Source organism: Bos taurus, chromosome 18, assembly GCF_002263795.3.
Source record: "Bos taurus isolate L1 Dominette 01449 registration number 42190680 breed Hereford chromosome 18, ARS-UCD2.0, whole genome shotgun sequence".
Classification (NCBI taxonomy): Eukaryota; Metazoa; Chordata; class Mammalia; order Artiodactyla; family Bovidae; genus Bos; species Bos taurus.
Window position 1 is genome coordinate 10,137,317 of NC_037345.1, and position 17,192 is coordinate 10,154,508.

The 17,192-nt window shown below is 43.7% G+C and overlaps 1 protein-coding gene across 2 annotated transcripts in view; it reads left to right on the forward strand.

Moving 5' to 3' along the window:
• CDH13 (cadherin 13) overlaps positions 1–16,915 on the forward strand; it is a 1,016,104-nt gene extending 999,189 nt beyond the window's left edge. The window contains exons 12-14 of one of the 2 annotated variants that reach the window (NM_001035277.2): positions 4,829–5,062; positions 8,716–8,934; positions 15,481–16,915. In NM_001035277.2, coding sequence (NP_001030354.1) covers positions 4,829–5,062; positions 8,716–8,934; positions 15,481–15,488 — 461 coding nt within the window. In that variant the 3' untranslated portion in view covers positions 15,489–16,915. The remainder of the gene's footprint in view (positions 1–4,828; positions 5,063–8,715; positions 8,935–15,480) is intronic. The other variant, XM_024978135.2, reaches the window with a different exon arrangement.
• The last annotated feature ends 277 nt before the right edge of the window (positions 16,916–17,192 follow it).

The window sequence follows — 17,192 nt, forward strand, 5'->3', positions numbered from 1 at the left end:
AAAAACAAATAGAGAAAAGAAAGTAGAATTGGAAAAAAATTTTTAATCCCTGTATAACTTTTGAATTTACATTTCTGTTTCTGATTATCACAGTAATCATGGTTATTATAAAGGAGATTGAAAAGAGAAAAGTATTACTTTAATGTTAATTACCTGGAGAGATAATCACTATTTAGGTTTGGGTATATTTCTTCCTAATCTTTTTCCTAATCATATATATCTTTTAATTAGTGTCACACTGTTTTTGTCTGTCACTGACAAGTTAGATATATATATGTGCATCTTTTGAATAATGGAACTATCATAAAATCTCAGTGTTTTTTTTTTTTTTTTTTTTTTTGGCTAAGTGAAAATCCTATGTGGTCAGCATTCTGCATAAAATGACATCCCCATAACCCTAACCCTAACCCGGCCCTGCTTCTCATTACACCCACCCAGTGCCAGGAGACTCAGGTGTGACACGTGCCCTTGGGTACAGACCTTAGCTCCACCCACCTTCAACAGAAAGCAGTATATTGTTGGTGATTTAAGTACCAAAACACACAGATTGTTTTTCACCGCTTCTGCCAATTCTTGATGCCAACCACAGCGCCAGAACTCCTAAACTTGGAGCTCCACAGTCTGGCACGGACGGTGGGTTGTGCTGAGACCACCGGTCATTCCACTCACTTCTGGAGCTTCCTCAGCATGCACAGCATGGGAACACTGTGTCTCAGGGGCCGCAGTCCTCAGACAGGTGACACAGCACCAATGGTCACAGCGCCGTGGACAATTACTTCATCTTCTGAGTCCCAGTTTCCTCTTCAGGAAAAATGAGGGAAGACTGGAGGGTAGAGCCCCACGTGCTTAAACAGCAACCTCTCTGGTTCGCTTGGACTTTTAGAAAATGTACAGCTCCACCCCAACACACCTAGAACACAAAGGTCCAAGCCTCGACACTGAACCAAGCAGACTGAGGGTTTGGCCAGGACGGCTGGCACGGACACAGGATGCCAACTCGTCCAGCTCTCGAGGAGATCATCACCACCAAAGTGAATAGCACAAGTTAAATTGTCTTGTTTCAAAATCCAGCCGCAGGATCAGTTTGGTCCTAAACTGATCGATTTGTGAAGTATTATAAGCTGCCAGTGCCGAGTGGGAATGACAAAGCCAGAAATGGGAGCGAGCAGTGGTCCAGGGCACAGCTTCCTGAGGTCAGAGCATCTCTGTGGTCTTGAAGGCACAGTCCTGTTGATAAAACAGATTAGGTTATTCAGGTCCAGGAAAGAAAATGGTAACCATTACTCCCATGTCAAGCCACTGTTTGGCAGCACGAAAGCTTGAAGCAAAATGAATGACCCACCAAGATTTGAAGGCTGTGGGGAGGAAGACAGGGAGAGCTGTCTTTTAGTGGGGACAGAGTTTCAGGTGGGGAAGATGAAAAAAAAGTTCTCAAGATGGACAGCGGTGATGGCTGCACAGTGGGAATATACTTCATGCCACGGAACTGTACACTTAAAAGTGGTTAAAATGGTAAATATTATGCATATTTTACCACAATAAAAGTAGCTCATAAAAGAAGATACAAAAACAATACTAGTAATAACCCCAAATGATGGTTTGGGAATTTTAGTTTGCTTTTGTAGTTGAAATGAGAGCAATCTACGGAGTGCAAACTTGGACATGGAAAGCTAAGATTAACTCTCGTTCTAGAGAAGGAGGCCTGAGACACGGAATTCATCTGAGCCGGTGCTCAACTTCTCTGCCTCAGCCTCACAACAACTGAACCAAGGTGTCGCACATCAGAAGCTCCAACCTCGCACGGAGCCCAGGCCGCACTTCCAGTTCTCCCAGTGACTGCCAACCCTTCAGTGTGAGCCGGAGTGCGTTTCCTAAGGCAGGACCATGACCTTCATCAGATTCCCAAAGGGGAACCCACCTCCCATTCTATTTAAGACCCCCTGACAGGAGTGGCTCATCTGGGGGCCATTGCATCTCCTGACATTATAAAGACAAAAGCCCTTACAGACACGGGTTCTGAGGTGGGACTTCCTCTGAGCCTTCACGCATCCCCTGAGAATGTGGCCCTGGGCTCCTCTGAGGAGCGCCCAGGACGGGCAAGTGCAGGTCTAGCTCCACATCCCGGGATTTCGCTCAAATTAAGGCTTTTCCCAGCCGTGCTTTGGTTCCGGTGTTTGGTCATGCAGAGTGGGCCCTGAGAGCTCTGGCTTGTGGACAGAAAGGAGAGAAGAGGGCTGAGGGATTTTTGTTGAGTGCCAGAGAATATCTGGAAGCTTGGTATTTCCTGGACCCCCCACAACTGCTGGAGCCGAAGGGCTCATGAAGAATCTTTACATTTTAAATTACATTTTACTTTGGGGTGGTGATTTTCCTCCATCTCATACATAGAAACTGGGAGAGGCTTTCCCTGAGGATTTTGAGAATCCACTCTTTACCTTCTTTCTCAACAAAAGACAAACAAGCTCATTTTGCTTGACTTCAGAAAAAGACATCACCAGCCTGGCCTGAGAATAACACAGGGGAAATTGAAGACAGCAGTATAATTAAGTTCACGAAAGGCCAATTCTTATGACCATATTTCAAATACTCATAATTAGCCTTCTCATCCGTTCTTCCAAATGACTCCATATTATATTCAGAGTGAAGAAAATATAATGGATTCCTCTGAGATATTCAATTAGTTCCATAAAAAGAGGAAAATAATTTTTCAATAAAGAAATTCAGCCAAATGACTAAAGCTGACAGTGAGAAACCAACTTCAAAGTAATTACGCATCTCCTTTGGGTTCTTGCGCTAACAAAAGTTGATGGTCTGCCACCATTAGAAATGCCTATGCTTCTGATGATTAATTACAGCTGTGCTCCTATTTTAGCAGACACTTACTTGAATGTTTACTCTGGAACTATCTTTGGGTGTTGGTCTGTTTAAATTTCACCAGCCCCACTAAAGAGTATCCATCCTCGAGACTCACAGGCATACAGAACAGACTTGTGGTTGCCAAGGAGGAGACGGGGTGGGGAAGGGATGCATTTGGGAGTTTGGGGTTAGCAGATGCAAGCTATTATATATGAGATGGATCAACAACAAGGCTCAACAATGGCACAGGGATATATTCAACACATCTTGTGATAAACCATAGTGGAAACGAATATGAAAAAGAATGTGTATACATGTGTCACAGTCAATGTTAGTCAATGTTAGTCGCTCAGTCACGTCTGACTCTGCAACCCCACGGACTGTATAGCCCCAGGTTCCAGGCAAGAATACTGGAGTGGGTTGCCATTCCCTTCTCTGACCCAGGAATCAAACCCAGGTCTTCTGCACTGCAGGCAGATTCTTTACTGTCTGAACCACCAGGGAAACCATATATATGTATAACTGAATCGTTTTGCCATAAAGCAGAAATTAACACAACATTGCAAATCAACTATTCTTCACTAAAAATTAAAAAAAAAAAAAAAAAAAAAACTTTAAAGAGTATCTGTTCTCATGCTTTGTGAGTCACTGATCAGCTTCCTTCAATCTGGCTTCTTCCCCACCAATGCAAATCTCTCCCTAGAAAGTCACCAGTAACATTCTTCTTGGGAAACCCCATTGCTGCTCTTGACTCCTCATCTTTTTGAGCACCATAACACATTTAATTCTTGATTCTTGCCTCCGCCTCCAATTCATCTCTCCCATGTCTTCCAGAAACTATCACCTGGCTTTTTAAACTTTTAACCTGCTCTTTGGTGTTTCTTGAGGTGCCCACCCCTCCATAATTCTGCACTTTCAACTCAGGTAACCTAATTCACTAGAAAGGTTTCAAGAGCATCTACATTGAAAATTCCCATTGGCTAACTCAGCCCTGGCATGTCTCCCAAGCTCTGGGCACTTTCTTGCAGGTTCACTGAACTTGACAGGCTCTTAGCACAGTCAGAGCGGAGGCTGTTGTCTTTCTGCACCCCACTACCTTCCGCTTTCCTTCTGGCAGCCTCACCTGAGGGCCTCAATAAGACGAGACATGTATTTGCCGTTCAAAATGCCCTTCATGATGCCATCTATTGCTGGGCTCCCTGCCTCCAGTGCCTGCATCTCCCATCAGTACCACTGTATAGTTCCACAAATAAGTCAGATCAGATTGTTCCACTGCTTTTCTGAAAAACTCGGCTATTTAGATTAAAGGTTTCATTATGGTAAGCAAGGATAAGTTCTAATTACCATTTCCATTCTTTGAGTGAATTTCAATGTGCTGGTATGACATGTGTGTTTAAAGCTTAGCACTCTAACCTTAAAGTCTGAAGAACATCAGTCAGAAGCCTTACATATGATAAAAGGTTTTTTGTATTTTTTTTTAAGATTCCACATGTAAGCAATATCATATGATATCTGTCTTTCTTAGCCCGGCTTACTTCACTTAGTACGATTATTTCTAAGTGCAATCCCACTCCTAGGCATATACCTGGAGAAAACTGTAATTCAAAAAGATAGATGCAGCCCTGTGTTCACAGCAGCCCTATTCACAATAGCCAGGACATGGAAACAACCCAGATGTCCATGGACAGGTGAACGGATAAAGACGACGTGGTGTATATGCAGTGGAATGTGACTCAGCCATAAAAAGAATGAAATAATGCCACTTGCAGCAACGGGGATAGACCTAGAGATCATACTACTACAAGGCTTTTTAAACCACTAAACTTTATACACAGATGGAAGCCATCCTTCTTGGTCCTGTTTGAAATCTAATGACAGCAGTAAAGGTGTCTGGCACGTCGGGAAGAGGTACTGTGGACGATGACCCCTGCGTTGTATGGGTTGTGTACTAACATCTCCCCTTTCTCTGTAGGCAACCCGCCCGCCACTGGCACTGGGACTCTGCTGATAACTCTGGAAGACGTGAATGACAACGCACCCTTCATTTACCCCACGGTAGCAGAGGTCTGTGATGATGCCAAAAACCTCAGCGTAGTCATTTTGGGAGCGACAGATAAGGATCTTCACCCAAACACAGATCCTTTCAAATTTGAAATCCACAAACAAACCGTTCCTGATAAAGTCTGGAAGATCTCCAAGATCAACAGTAAGTCCTTTTAACATTCCCTTGTTATTCTTCAGCTTTGAAGCCTGGTTTCCCTGGCTTGGTTTCTGTTCCAACCTGTTCCTCCTTTCCTGTGCTCTCGTGGATTCTCACGTGGTTTGTTTCAAGTTATTCACACATTACAAACACTGACAATTTTCCTACCAGCACCTGTACACAATTTGTAAAAATATTGAATATCAGTTTCTTAGAAATGCAAGCATGACAGCTTTCTGCCTCCTGCCTCATCTTTTCTCTGCTGTACCCTGTGAGCTGTGCACCCCATACTTCACCCTCTGCACCCACCCAGGTTTCAGCCTTCAAAAGCTGGGGATCTTGGCTCAGGTGCCTCTCCTCACTCAGATCGCTGTGTTTCCCTTAAATTTCACCAGCACTGCAGAGATTTCTGGGCTATGCTTGCCTTCCTAAGAGAAGCACCAGTGCAGGAATCTTTAGGAAGCCTTACCTCTAATCCCCCACCTTCCGTTTTATGCTGCAGATCCCAGAAATGTAAAGACTTTGTCTTTAAAATGACCTTGGCTTTGACTTTCGGCTTTGATATCTTCTCCTGTTCCTCATTTATGAAACTTGCAAGCAATGCCCCGTTCCACCAATCCTTGCACTTGGACAGGTAGAATTTAAAACTTGTCTCAACATTTATCATCTGCCATGTTAAGACTGAAATATCAGATGTATTGAGTTGTGAATCCCCCACTGCCCTCCCCTCCCCATGGCAAGTGGGAACTCACTCCTGCAATCACCTTGCCTCGCAATAAAACCCAGACCAGAACTCATGTGTTACATACACTTTGCCATCAATAGTGAATTTAGCTTATGATTGACCCGGTCAGGGCTGGGTTCCCTCTTCTTACTTCAGAGGTAGAGTTTTTGAGAGGGATGGAGAATTATACATTCCATTAAGTTTTGAAAATGTATTATACAACTGTGCATAAAATTTTCTATTAAAAAAACCTCATCTGTATTGTTAGGGCCTTATCTCATATCTCATTTTATTAGCGCCTTTCTCTTGTTATTGATTCTACTTGCCTGTTTGTCCATTTTATTGCTTTTTAAAGAATGAATTCTGTTACACTGATTATTTTTAATTAAAATAGCCCTTCTCTTGTTTGAGGGGTTAGTATTTTATTTGCTAGTTTTGTGTCTGTCGCTGATTTGAATAATCATCCCCAGCTTCAGTTTCCAGCTGGAACTTTCTCATCAAAGACTTTCTCATCTACCTGCAGTTCAGAGAACCTTCCTTGTGCTGACCTGCCATTTCACCGGGGTCATCATCCACATTGGTTATTTCTGCTGCTGTCACCTTCTGGTTAGGATAATCCTTCACCTGTTTGTTTAATTAATGTATTTATTTTGATTGGCAGTTTCTGCCGTACAACAACACGAATCAGCCATGGGTGTACATTTATCCCCCTGTCCTGAACCCCCTTCCCACCTCCCTCCCCTCCCCATCCCTCTGGGTGGTCCCAGAGCATGGGCTTTGAGTGCCCTGCTTCATGCATCAAACTTGGACTGGTCATCTGTTTCACATATGGTAATATACATGTTTCAGTGTTTTTCTCTCAAATCATCCCACCCTCACCTTCTCCCACAGAGTCCAAAAGTCTGTTCTTTACATCTGTGTCTCCTTTGCTGTCTTGCATATAGGGTCATCGTTACTGTTTTTCTAAATTCCATATACATGTGTTAATATACTGTATTGGTAGTTCCCTTTCTGACTTACTTCACTCTGTATAGTAGGCTCCAGTTTTACCCACCTCATTAGAACTGACTCACATACGTTCTTTTTATACTTGAGTAAGATTTCATTGTGTATATGTACCATGACTTCCTCATCCATCTGTCTGCCAGTGGACATCTAGGTTGCTTCCATGTCCTAGCTAGCTATTGTAAACAGTGCTGCAATGAACACTGGGGTGTATGTGTCTCTTTCCATTCTGCTTTCCTTGGTGTGTATGCCCAGCAGTGGGATTGCTGGGACGTATAGCAGTTCTATTGCCAGTTTTTTTGTTTTCAGGTCGTCACACTTTTCTTTTCCCTCCTGCTGCTGCTGCTGCTGCTGCTAAGTCGCTTCAGTCGTGTCCAACTCTGTGCGACCCCATAGACGGCAGCCCACCAGGCTCCCCCGTCCCTGGGATTCTCCAGGCAAGAACACTGGAGTGGGTTGCCATTTCCCTCCTGGTTTTATTTAATAGTTAAAATGCCTTCTAGATTCTTTTTCTTGCTCCTCCAAGTTTTTTTTTTTTTTTTTTTTTTGAATATTTATCCTTGTTTATGCCCAGAAAGAGCCGGTTTAAAAAAATAGCTGGGACTTTCCTGGCGGTCCAGTGGTTAAGAATCTGCCTTCTAATACATGGGCATGGGTTCGATCCCTGGTCGGGGAACTAAGATCTCACAAGCCATGCAGTCATTTGAATGACTGAAGAGAAAATAGCCCAAGGCCAAAACAGTGCCAGGTGAGATGGCCAGTTCTGAGTGCTGGCCAGTGGCCTAGGGTGGATGTTCCCACCAAGCATGAGCTTAAAGATCCAGTCCCCAAGTTGTGTATCAGTGCTATGAATTCCCACAGACCTGGGGCCTGATAAAGACTGGGGTCTGAGGCCTGATAAAGACTAAGCTATAGGGACTTCCCTGGTGGTCTGGTGATTAAGAATCCAAGCTTCCACTGTAGGGAGTATGGGTTTGATCCTGGTTGGGAAAGTAGGAACCCACATGCTGCACAGCATGACCAAAAAAATAAATAGATAAAGATAATTTTTTTTAAAAAGACTAGAGTGTAGAAACCATCTCCATGGAAACAGATGGGGGGCCTGCCCACCTTAAAAGTGAGTAGATTTTTGTTATTGTTGTTCCAAAAGTGTATCTTGATTATTTGAATCTGTGTTCTTATATAAAAATGCTCTGAGCTAACAATTTATTTTTTCCAGCTTTATTGCATATTTTTATATACAAATAAAAATTGTACATATTTAAGATGTACAATGTGACAATTCAAGAATGGGTTTTTACATTATTTTTTCTAGATGTTGAATGTGATCTTTGTGAAGATGTGTTATACTTTAAGTCTAATACATTTGTAGGGCGGAGTTCTCGGTACTCAATCATCTCTACCAAATTGGGTCCTCCTGAAATTGACTATAATAGCCCTGAAACACAGAACTCCTCCGTGGTGGAAGTGTTCTATCTGGTATTCTCTGATACGGTGGGCTTCCCAGGTGGCTCAGTGGTAAAGAACCCTTCTGCCAGTGCAAGAGATGCAGGTTCGATCCCTGGGTCAGGAAGATCCCCTGGAAGAGGAAATGGCAACCCACTCCAGTATCCTTGCCTGGAAAAATCCCATGGACGGAGGAGCCTAGTGGGCTGCAGTCCATGGGGTCGGACAAGACTGGGCACAAACGCCAGCAAACACAGTCTGGATGGTAGCCACCAGCCACGCGTGCTTGCTAGGCACTTGAAATGTGATTTCTCCAAAGGAAGAGCTGAATTTCTATGTTGATTTGGTGTTAATAAATTTATATTTGAGTACTCTTGTAGTTACATCAGTGCACTGCCTACTTTGTGAGTTCAGTTGCTGAAATTCCACTCTTGTTTGCAGAGGTCCGGCCCTGTCTTATGAAGGCCCCCTTTTGTATTTACAGATACACACGCCCTGGTGAGCCTCCTTCAAAACCTGAACAAAGCAAACTACCACCTGCCCATCATGGTGACAGACTCGGGGAAGCCGCCCATGACGAACATCACAGACCTCAGGGTACAAGTGTGCTCCTGCAAGAATTCCAAAGTGGACTGCAACGCAGCGGGGGCCCCGCACTTCAGCGCGGCCACAGCCCTGCTCCTGTCCCTCTTCAGCTTAGCCCGTAAGTTCACCAAACTCTAGTGTGCATGTGATAGGAAAACACAACTGCCCCAAACCCACTGTTTTTCCACATATCTTCTTTCCCAAAATATGCATCCCAGAGGAAACATTCATTTTTGGCTTACATCTGTGTGATGGAATGTTACCTGTAAAGGTGCTCCCACTAATGTCTAAAGGCCCCTTCACATCCCCCTGCCAATCTGAGGAACCACGCAAAGGCACCCAATACCGTCAACAGAGCAGGTGGAGAGGAGGTTCCTGCAGATGACCCTAAACTTGAGCTCAGACAGATGTGCCCAGATTGGTTAACTGGTCTACCAGGGCCCTATTTCTCTCTGCATGATGCAGTGTAATCTTTAGCTAGATTTAAGGAGATTCTACACCCTTTAAAGAAGAGTTATGAGAATGCATGGAAGGACGGGGAGGCTGTAGGAAAAGAGGTGATTGCATATTTACACAGTTTTTTCACTGACCGGTTGTCATGACTGTGACATAATCAAGGATTATTTTAAATAAATGAACTATTATACCGAGTAATAGAGGTATGAGCATCAAATAAATAGATACGGGTATCAAATATTTCCTATTTGGGGCTTACTAGTCCAGTTTTAACCTTAAGCAATTATTTACATATAGCTTAATGCCATCCAAAAGACTTTGGGGCCTCAGTATTTACCTTCTGAGAAGGTGAATGGTGTTGTTGTGAATTAGGAGGCTAAGAAAGTGATGATTAGAAAATAAAAACAGAAATTATTGTATCCTAGTGACAGTGTTGAGTGGAGTCAACAGGAAATCTCATTCCAACTTCAGACACGTAGAGCTCCCTGCTGAGCCACTGACCTTGGAGTGGAATTAGAGAGGGGAATTTACAGTGCAAAGTGTCTCCCTGGATGGATGGATAGATGGATGGGGGGAAGTGAGGGATGGAGGGGGAGAGAAAGGAAAGAAGAGGGGGAAAGAGAGAAAGAGAGAGAGAGGGAGGGAATATATATTCCTGTCTCTCTTGTTCTTTCTTCCTCCCTCCTTTCCTTCTTTCCTTCCTTTTATATAAAACATGAGTATTACAGATGAAGCTGAAATCCCCTGTCCCTCTCCCCAGTTTCATTTCCTGTTCTCTCTCCCCAGAGACAACAGCTGTCATGCCCCAGCGTGTGTGGACATTGCTTTATACTGTCACTACACACCACATGCACACACACCCCATATAGTTCTACTTCGTGCAGTTTGTCAGACTTGGTCTAATTCATATTGTGTTGAGCCTGATGTGCTGGAACTCTCTGATCTCCCTCTTTTCATTACGTCTCCAAGCTCCATCTATGTTGCTGTAGTTCAGGGGTTGGCAAGCTTTCTCCATCAGGGCCCAGGTGGTAAATATTTTGGGCTCTGGGGGTCTCATCAGGGCTCTGTTTCATATTCCTTTTTATAGCTGTTTTGGTTCCGTCTTCCGTGTTTTAGCACCAAAAGTATGAAAACCATTCTTAGCTCAAGAGCCAGGCAAACACACTGCTCTGGTTCATTCACTCTAACAGCTAGAGAGCATCCCTTCCCATCCTAGGAATATGGCGCAGTGTACTCCCCTATCAACAGACACACGGGGATTATTTAGTGTCCTGCTCTGACCAACTCTACTGCAGTAAACCTCTGGAATCTGTTTTCCACCAGCTTCTCAAGTGATCACTAGACAGACACGGAGCAGAATTCACATATAGCAGAGTCGGGATAGACCAGAAGGCAGTACTTCCTGGGTGATTGTACAGAAATAAAATGCTGTGTGTGCGTGTGTGTGTGTACACAGATGGAAAAGATGATTGAGTCGCCACTCACACATCACCCACAACTGGTGTTGTTGTTTAGTTGCTAAGTCATGTCCTACTCTTTTGCAACCCCATGGACTATAGCCTGCCAGGTTCCTCTGTCCATGGAGTTTCCCAGGCAAGAAAGAATACTGGAGGGGGTTGCCATTTCCTTCTCCAGGGGAATCTTCCCAATCCAGAGATCGAACTCACATCTCCCATATTGGCAGGCAGGTTCTTTCCCGCTGAGCCACCTGGGAAGCCCATAAATACAATTACATGACACCAAAGCCTGACTCTCCGTGAACCAAGGCTCTTCAAGACTCTGCTCACTTACCAGCCCGTCTAGGTGGCCAGTGAGTGTTTTAATGGAGGTTTCCAGCTCCAACTGTTGAAGTACAGATAGATCCCCAGCCCATCCAACCCAGGGAACCAACATCCCAGGTGACCGTAGCCTCCAGCACACATACCCAGTGTTTTTGTGTGTTTACACAATATTTTTTACGATAATACACATGCCTGCTACTCCAAATCATTATGTTAAATACTAGTAAGATGTAATCTGTTGAGATTAAAAGGAATATAATAGCCATGGCAGCATTTGCTTCCTCCCACAAGGGATTTTCTTGTTCCTCCTACTTTGGAGCACCCTGACCTACAGGTGTCAATAATGAGCAGGTTCCCCAGGATGGCTCACTTCTCATCTCTCCCGTCTGAGCTCTTGGATCACAGTTAATCCGAGACAGAATTGTCTGATGACTGCCAAAGAACTTGTGATCATTTTATACCCAAAATAGTACCTTTGAGAAAAGACAGGTGCATGCATTCTGATTTGAAATGTCAGATGCACTTTCTGTTCTCACCTAAATGGAGAGCCACATGGTTATCCCACTGCAGGTCAGGGCACCTGAGGACAGGCCATAATTATCCTCAGAAAGAAACCCTGAATCTCCCTTTTCAGCTGGAAATGACCCTCCCATGTTTTGCACCACAAGACATGTCATTTCAGTCCCCAGTTAAGATAAATAGTTAAGAACAGTTATCATCACCGACCTGTCTGACTGCAAAACAAACCTCACCCTGTCCCTATATCAAAGGCATAAGATTATTTAATAATGTTCGTCTGAACGTTAGAGATGCCTGCCATATAAAATGATTCCTGTTTTATTATAGACCTAGCCCAAGATGTTCTTCCTAACAGAGAAAGAATGAAACTAATAATGTAGGCATGTGAGAAACTGGCAGGAATAAGACGCCTTGAATGTCCTATGGCTCAGACTCGCTCCTAAGAGCAAGGTCAGTGTGGCTGACCCATGACAATGGCCAGAGGACACACGGAAATGGGTCCAAAGTATTGAGCAAAGTGGGGGCATGAGTCCTAACAACACTGTATCTATCAGTAGATTATAAAGTGCAAGGACAAGAGAACTTCCCCACCAGCCATGGTCCTTGAATGAATGCGGAGATTTGGTAGAATCTGTTCAATGTTTCTTTAAAGCAGGGAGTGGCAAACTACAGCCCAAAGGCCAAGAAAGGCTCACTTCCTGATTTTAAGATTTGATTAGAATACCGATGGATCAGTGGTAAAGAATCCGCCAATGCAGAACATGCAAGGGATGTGGGTTTGATCCCTGGATTGGGAAGATCCCCTGAAGGAGGAAATGGCAACCCGCTCTAGTATTCTTGCCAGGAAAATCAGATGTTCCATGGACAGAGGAGCCTGGCGGGCTACAGTTTATGGAGTCGCAAAGAGTCGGACACAACTGAGCGAGTGAGCACAGACGCACAGAATACAGAAGGTCCGTCCATTTACAGACTTAACCTATGACTGCTTTCTGCTGCTACCACAAAAAGAGCTGAGTGGTTGCCCCCAAGACCCTATGGCCCAAAAAGTCAAAAATATTTACTCCCTGGCTCTTGGCAGGAAAAGCATGTCAATTTGGTCTTTAAAGCCTTTGTTCATAAAACTGCAGGGCTCGCGTCATCCAACATGGGAAGAGAAAATGGGTTTTGCTCCTCTTCCCCAATAATATTCTGATTCAAGTAGACTCGCATAAACCAAACACCCCTGTTCTGTGGCTTTTCTCTTTGTTTCCTTCATTGCCCTGGTGGTTTTATTTCACTCTGTAGACGAGACACTGATGCTCAGAAAGGTCCCAAGGTGGGTTAGCATGGAGGCCAGTGTTCATTATTAGACTGCCTCCCTTGTGGAAAAAGATAATAAAAACATTTCAGTTTATTATGATACCATAGGTGGCTTTATTGCATTTAAGAGTTGAACTGAGAGAGACGCAGTTCCTTCTTAGACATCCCAAAGTAAAAGAAATAAAACTAATGACATTGAAAGCAATAAAAAATGTAAATGAAATGATTTTTACTGCCAGTTTGTTGTTTAAATCACATGTTGATGACATCGAGGGGATGCATAATTCTCCCCCTAGGACCCTCCAAAGAAAGCAAGCTGGCACATCCATGAGGGTCTTTGTGCTGTGACAAGGCAAGTTCAAGGAATATTGCGCTGAAACCTTTTCAAACACTGTTTTAAAATTAATTCACAAGAGCAAGAATATAAAAGAACAGATCAGGTGAACCATTTGAATAAGTACCAAAATTAAATGTCTCTATATTGGAAAGGACGGGGGATTGAATTGTAACCTTGATGATCACAATGAAGAAGTTTAAAGAGGTGACCAAATGAGCAAAAAAAATGGTCACCAGAAATACTTTTCATTCTAATGCTTTTTATTAAGGTATTATTTGCATTCCATAAAATTCACCTATTTTAAGGGTGCAGTTTGATGAATTTTGGTAAAGTGTAGCCACTCCACAATCAAGATGCCATTCCTTGTACCCCTTTCCTGTTGATCCCCTCCCCAGAGTCCAGACTCTCATTGATCTGCCTTCTCTGATTAGATTCTTGCGTTCTCTAGAATTTTCCATAAACAGAACCGCACAGTCCATGTCATTGGGTGTACCAATATTTTGCTCCTCTTCATTGTGAAATATATTACGGGCAGAGGCAGAGCTTGGAGGAGCACCAAGCCGGAGTAGAGCAGGCCATCCTCGGCCTGCAGACAGAGCTGGTCCCTCCAAGTTTATGGACAATGACAGTCAACCTCTGACGTCCCAGGGCTTTCTATGTGCCACACACATGCACAGCTAAGAACATTACATCATTGTGAACTTTTTTGTGCAATCAACTCAACAGTCACAGGAGATATGCTGTGGTCTGACTTGACTTAAACAGGGCTTGAGGGCTTTCAAATGGAGTGGGTCTTATTAAGCCAAAATTTTTTCCTATTTTTCTCAATGACGAAAATGATTAAGTTATTGGTCTCACACAGGAAAATATTTTTAAATGAAATTGGTGATGCCATTTAATATGTTCTTTTCCAGTCTTCAAATGCAAGTGAATATGAAGGATATAGTTTACTGCAGCCCAGGTCACCAAAGAGTTTAAGGCAATGGTAGCGAGGGCAATGAAAAATTCACCTGAAAAAAAAGGGAATTAAATGAGTTCAGAAGAGTCCTAACCCCAGAGGAATTCACCTGTCAAGCAGTATAAAGATCCCTAGGTATAGAAAATCACAATAAAACTCGCATCTGAATCAGCATGTTCATTTCCATGGTCCTTTCTGTTAAAACAGCTTTCTCCCTTAACCTTCTCAATATCATTTTATTTACACTCGAGTCACATTACAAAGATTTTTCTATCTAGAATTTAGAGCAGATACATGACTACTTTAAACTCTGAAATCAGTGGGGTGCAGCACAGGTTGGTGACGTTTGCGTGCTGACCCGCCCCCTTAACAGATTTAGAGTGAAAAGCCCTAAGCTTTACAGAACAACCCATTATACTCCAACAATCAATTCATTCCAGAAGAGACTATACTTGCATTGTGGGTTGATCTTTTATACATTTTTGTTTCTTTGTAACATGAGTTTTTAGTGGTACCTTCTCCCTGTGCAAATCCAAGATATAATTATAATTAGGCAAAGGTGGCAGAGAGCCAAGCTGCTTCCATTCACCCTATCAGCAGGCAGGGTGGAAGTCCCTCAGCTGGCCTAAAGCCTGGAGAGCAAGCAATGCAAACCCTGAAGCAGGTCTCAGAGAGGCAGGGAGGGGCCGCGTCCAAACAGGCAGCCTCGGGGAGCTTGAAGGGGAGGAGGGGGCTCCAAAAGGAACTCTGCCAGCGCCTGGACTGTAGCCCCCTAAGAAGTCTGACCTCCAGAGTGTAGGAGAGTGAGTGTGTGTGGTCTGTGAGCCACTGAATTTGTGGTCATCTGTGACAGCAGCCCTCGGGAACTCATACACCATCTCTGCAGAACCACCAGTTACTCTCCTGCTTTTCTCAGGGACCAAAAGAAATATATGTATGTATATGTATCTGGGATGATGGTCCATTTCCAAGCTGCCAAGTAGGCTTGTTTATAAAAGAGCCCAGCCCTGGGCCAACTGCAGAAGACAGGGCTCAGTGAGGCAGCGGGAGGGGCCACGGTTGATCTGAGGTGTGAGACATGTGGTATTCGCATTTTCAGAGAAGTCCCGCTTTTTGAGTCATAAACCAGCAGAACTATTCCTTCTCTCTTCAAATGTTGTGCTTAAGGAAAAAAAAAAAAACTTCCCCAAAGTAGTACAATATTTATAAATGCATTTATTATAGCTTGCCAGTCATGTATCTAGTATTTAGCTAAAATGTTTTTGAATCGAGTTGTTATATTCCTTGACTTGACTCTGAGTCTTTTCCATTCAGGTCTGTGAGAACTCCTGACACCTGAAGCTTGATTCCCAAGTTTCCATAGCAACAGGAAAAAGAGAAAAAAAAAAATCCAAATCTGAAGATTGCAGTTTACAGCTCTCGAACTTCACAACCAGGCCTCAATTGTTTCAGATTTTCGTTTTCTTTGCAATTTTCACTTAATCTGTACTTCACCATTTTGACAGCATCTTCCTTTTCCCCTTTAATTAATGGAATTCTCTGAATTTTCCCTTGAGTGTTTTAAACATCATGGCATAGAACTTGACCTTCTGGGAGGAGGAACAACGAATACTTTTCCTGATGTGTTTGCCATGTTGCTAGTCAGCACTCCACACTTCCGGTTTGGTCTGTGGGTTAGTATTTGTATATGTATGCGTATCTGTATGTGTATATACCCAGTATTTATAGAGACAGACTACAGAAGCTTGGTCCTCATATACTGTCACCCTTCCCCGAGAGGTTAAGCACAGAAGGGGTAGAAGCTAAAGCAGCCGACCCCTCCAGGGCCTCAGCGTCCAGTTCAGCACTAGGGCAGAGCACAGAGCTGGAGCTTCTCCTCAACCCACTGTCCAGGCAGGTCCGCAGAGGGGGACAGTTTTCACTGCCATCCTATGTGAGGATGATCCTGAGTGACGGTGGTGAGGAGCAGAGCTGGACGTTTCACCATCAAATGCATGGGCGTCTACCTCTATGCATTTGTAAGTGTCCGGAAACCACAGTCCCAGTGGGTTTTCTGGGGACCTGGCCCAGAATAGAGAACCTTGCCCTCCTTGGCATACGTACAACAGCCAGCGTCATCATGGAGGTCACACATGCGTCCGAAGAGGCCATCAGGTACCATGTGTATACATATATCGGCCCACATGTACAGACATACATTTACGCACATGCACAGCGATCGTTTCCTATATACACGCATACAATAGAGTAAATACAGGTAGTTTTAAAAGTACCCTTTTGTGTGAATCGACGGCCGTCGTTTGCAAACCTGAAAATAAAAGATGTTCATTATGTATGAGAAGTAACTGATTTTTATTCTGTGAGCATGCGAACATAAGACGGAGGTTAGTGCTTGTACCAAGGTTATCTTCTTGTCCATACGCTGTAACTGAACCATCAAAGCTCACACCAAATTTTTCTAGCAGATAAACTAGTGACAGCCTGTGGCTTTTTCTTAGCGCTCGACACGAGCTAGGGTCAGGTAAGTGTCTTAGCATATTTTAATGCCGTTGCTTACTAAAGGTTTTAACCACACTCGCGGGCACGCGCGGGTGCGCACACGCTTTCTTATGCAATCTCTGTTTGCACCTGTGCTTTTGAGTTTGCCTTCATAGGAACTAGAAGTCATATGTTGTCTTTATTGTAGTGAAATTATGCAGATAGAGTTCCATATATTGTATTTGTTTCTATAGTAAATCTTTTTGAAGCATATAGAATGCAGAGTTTTTGTTTTTTTTTTTCATTAAAATAAATGGGTGTTGGTGGTTAAAACTGCCGGACGGTAGCTCTTCTCTGATTTCTATGTTGGCGTCTAATGTCGCAGACGCTGGGTCTTGCCCAGTGCGAGTTCACACTTCTGGCTGGCCGTTTGGGTCCCCCGACATCAAATGGGTGAGTGGGAAAGTCAGCAGCCCTGCTGAGGGTACAGAGAAGCCTCAGGGACAGGGGCTCTAAGCCTGCAGTCACACTTTACCAGGTTTCCTCTT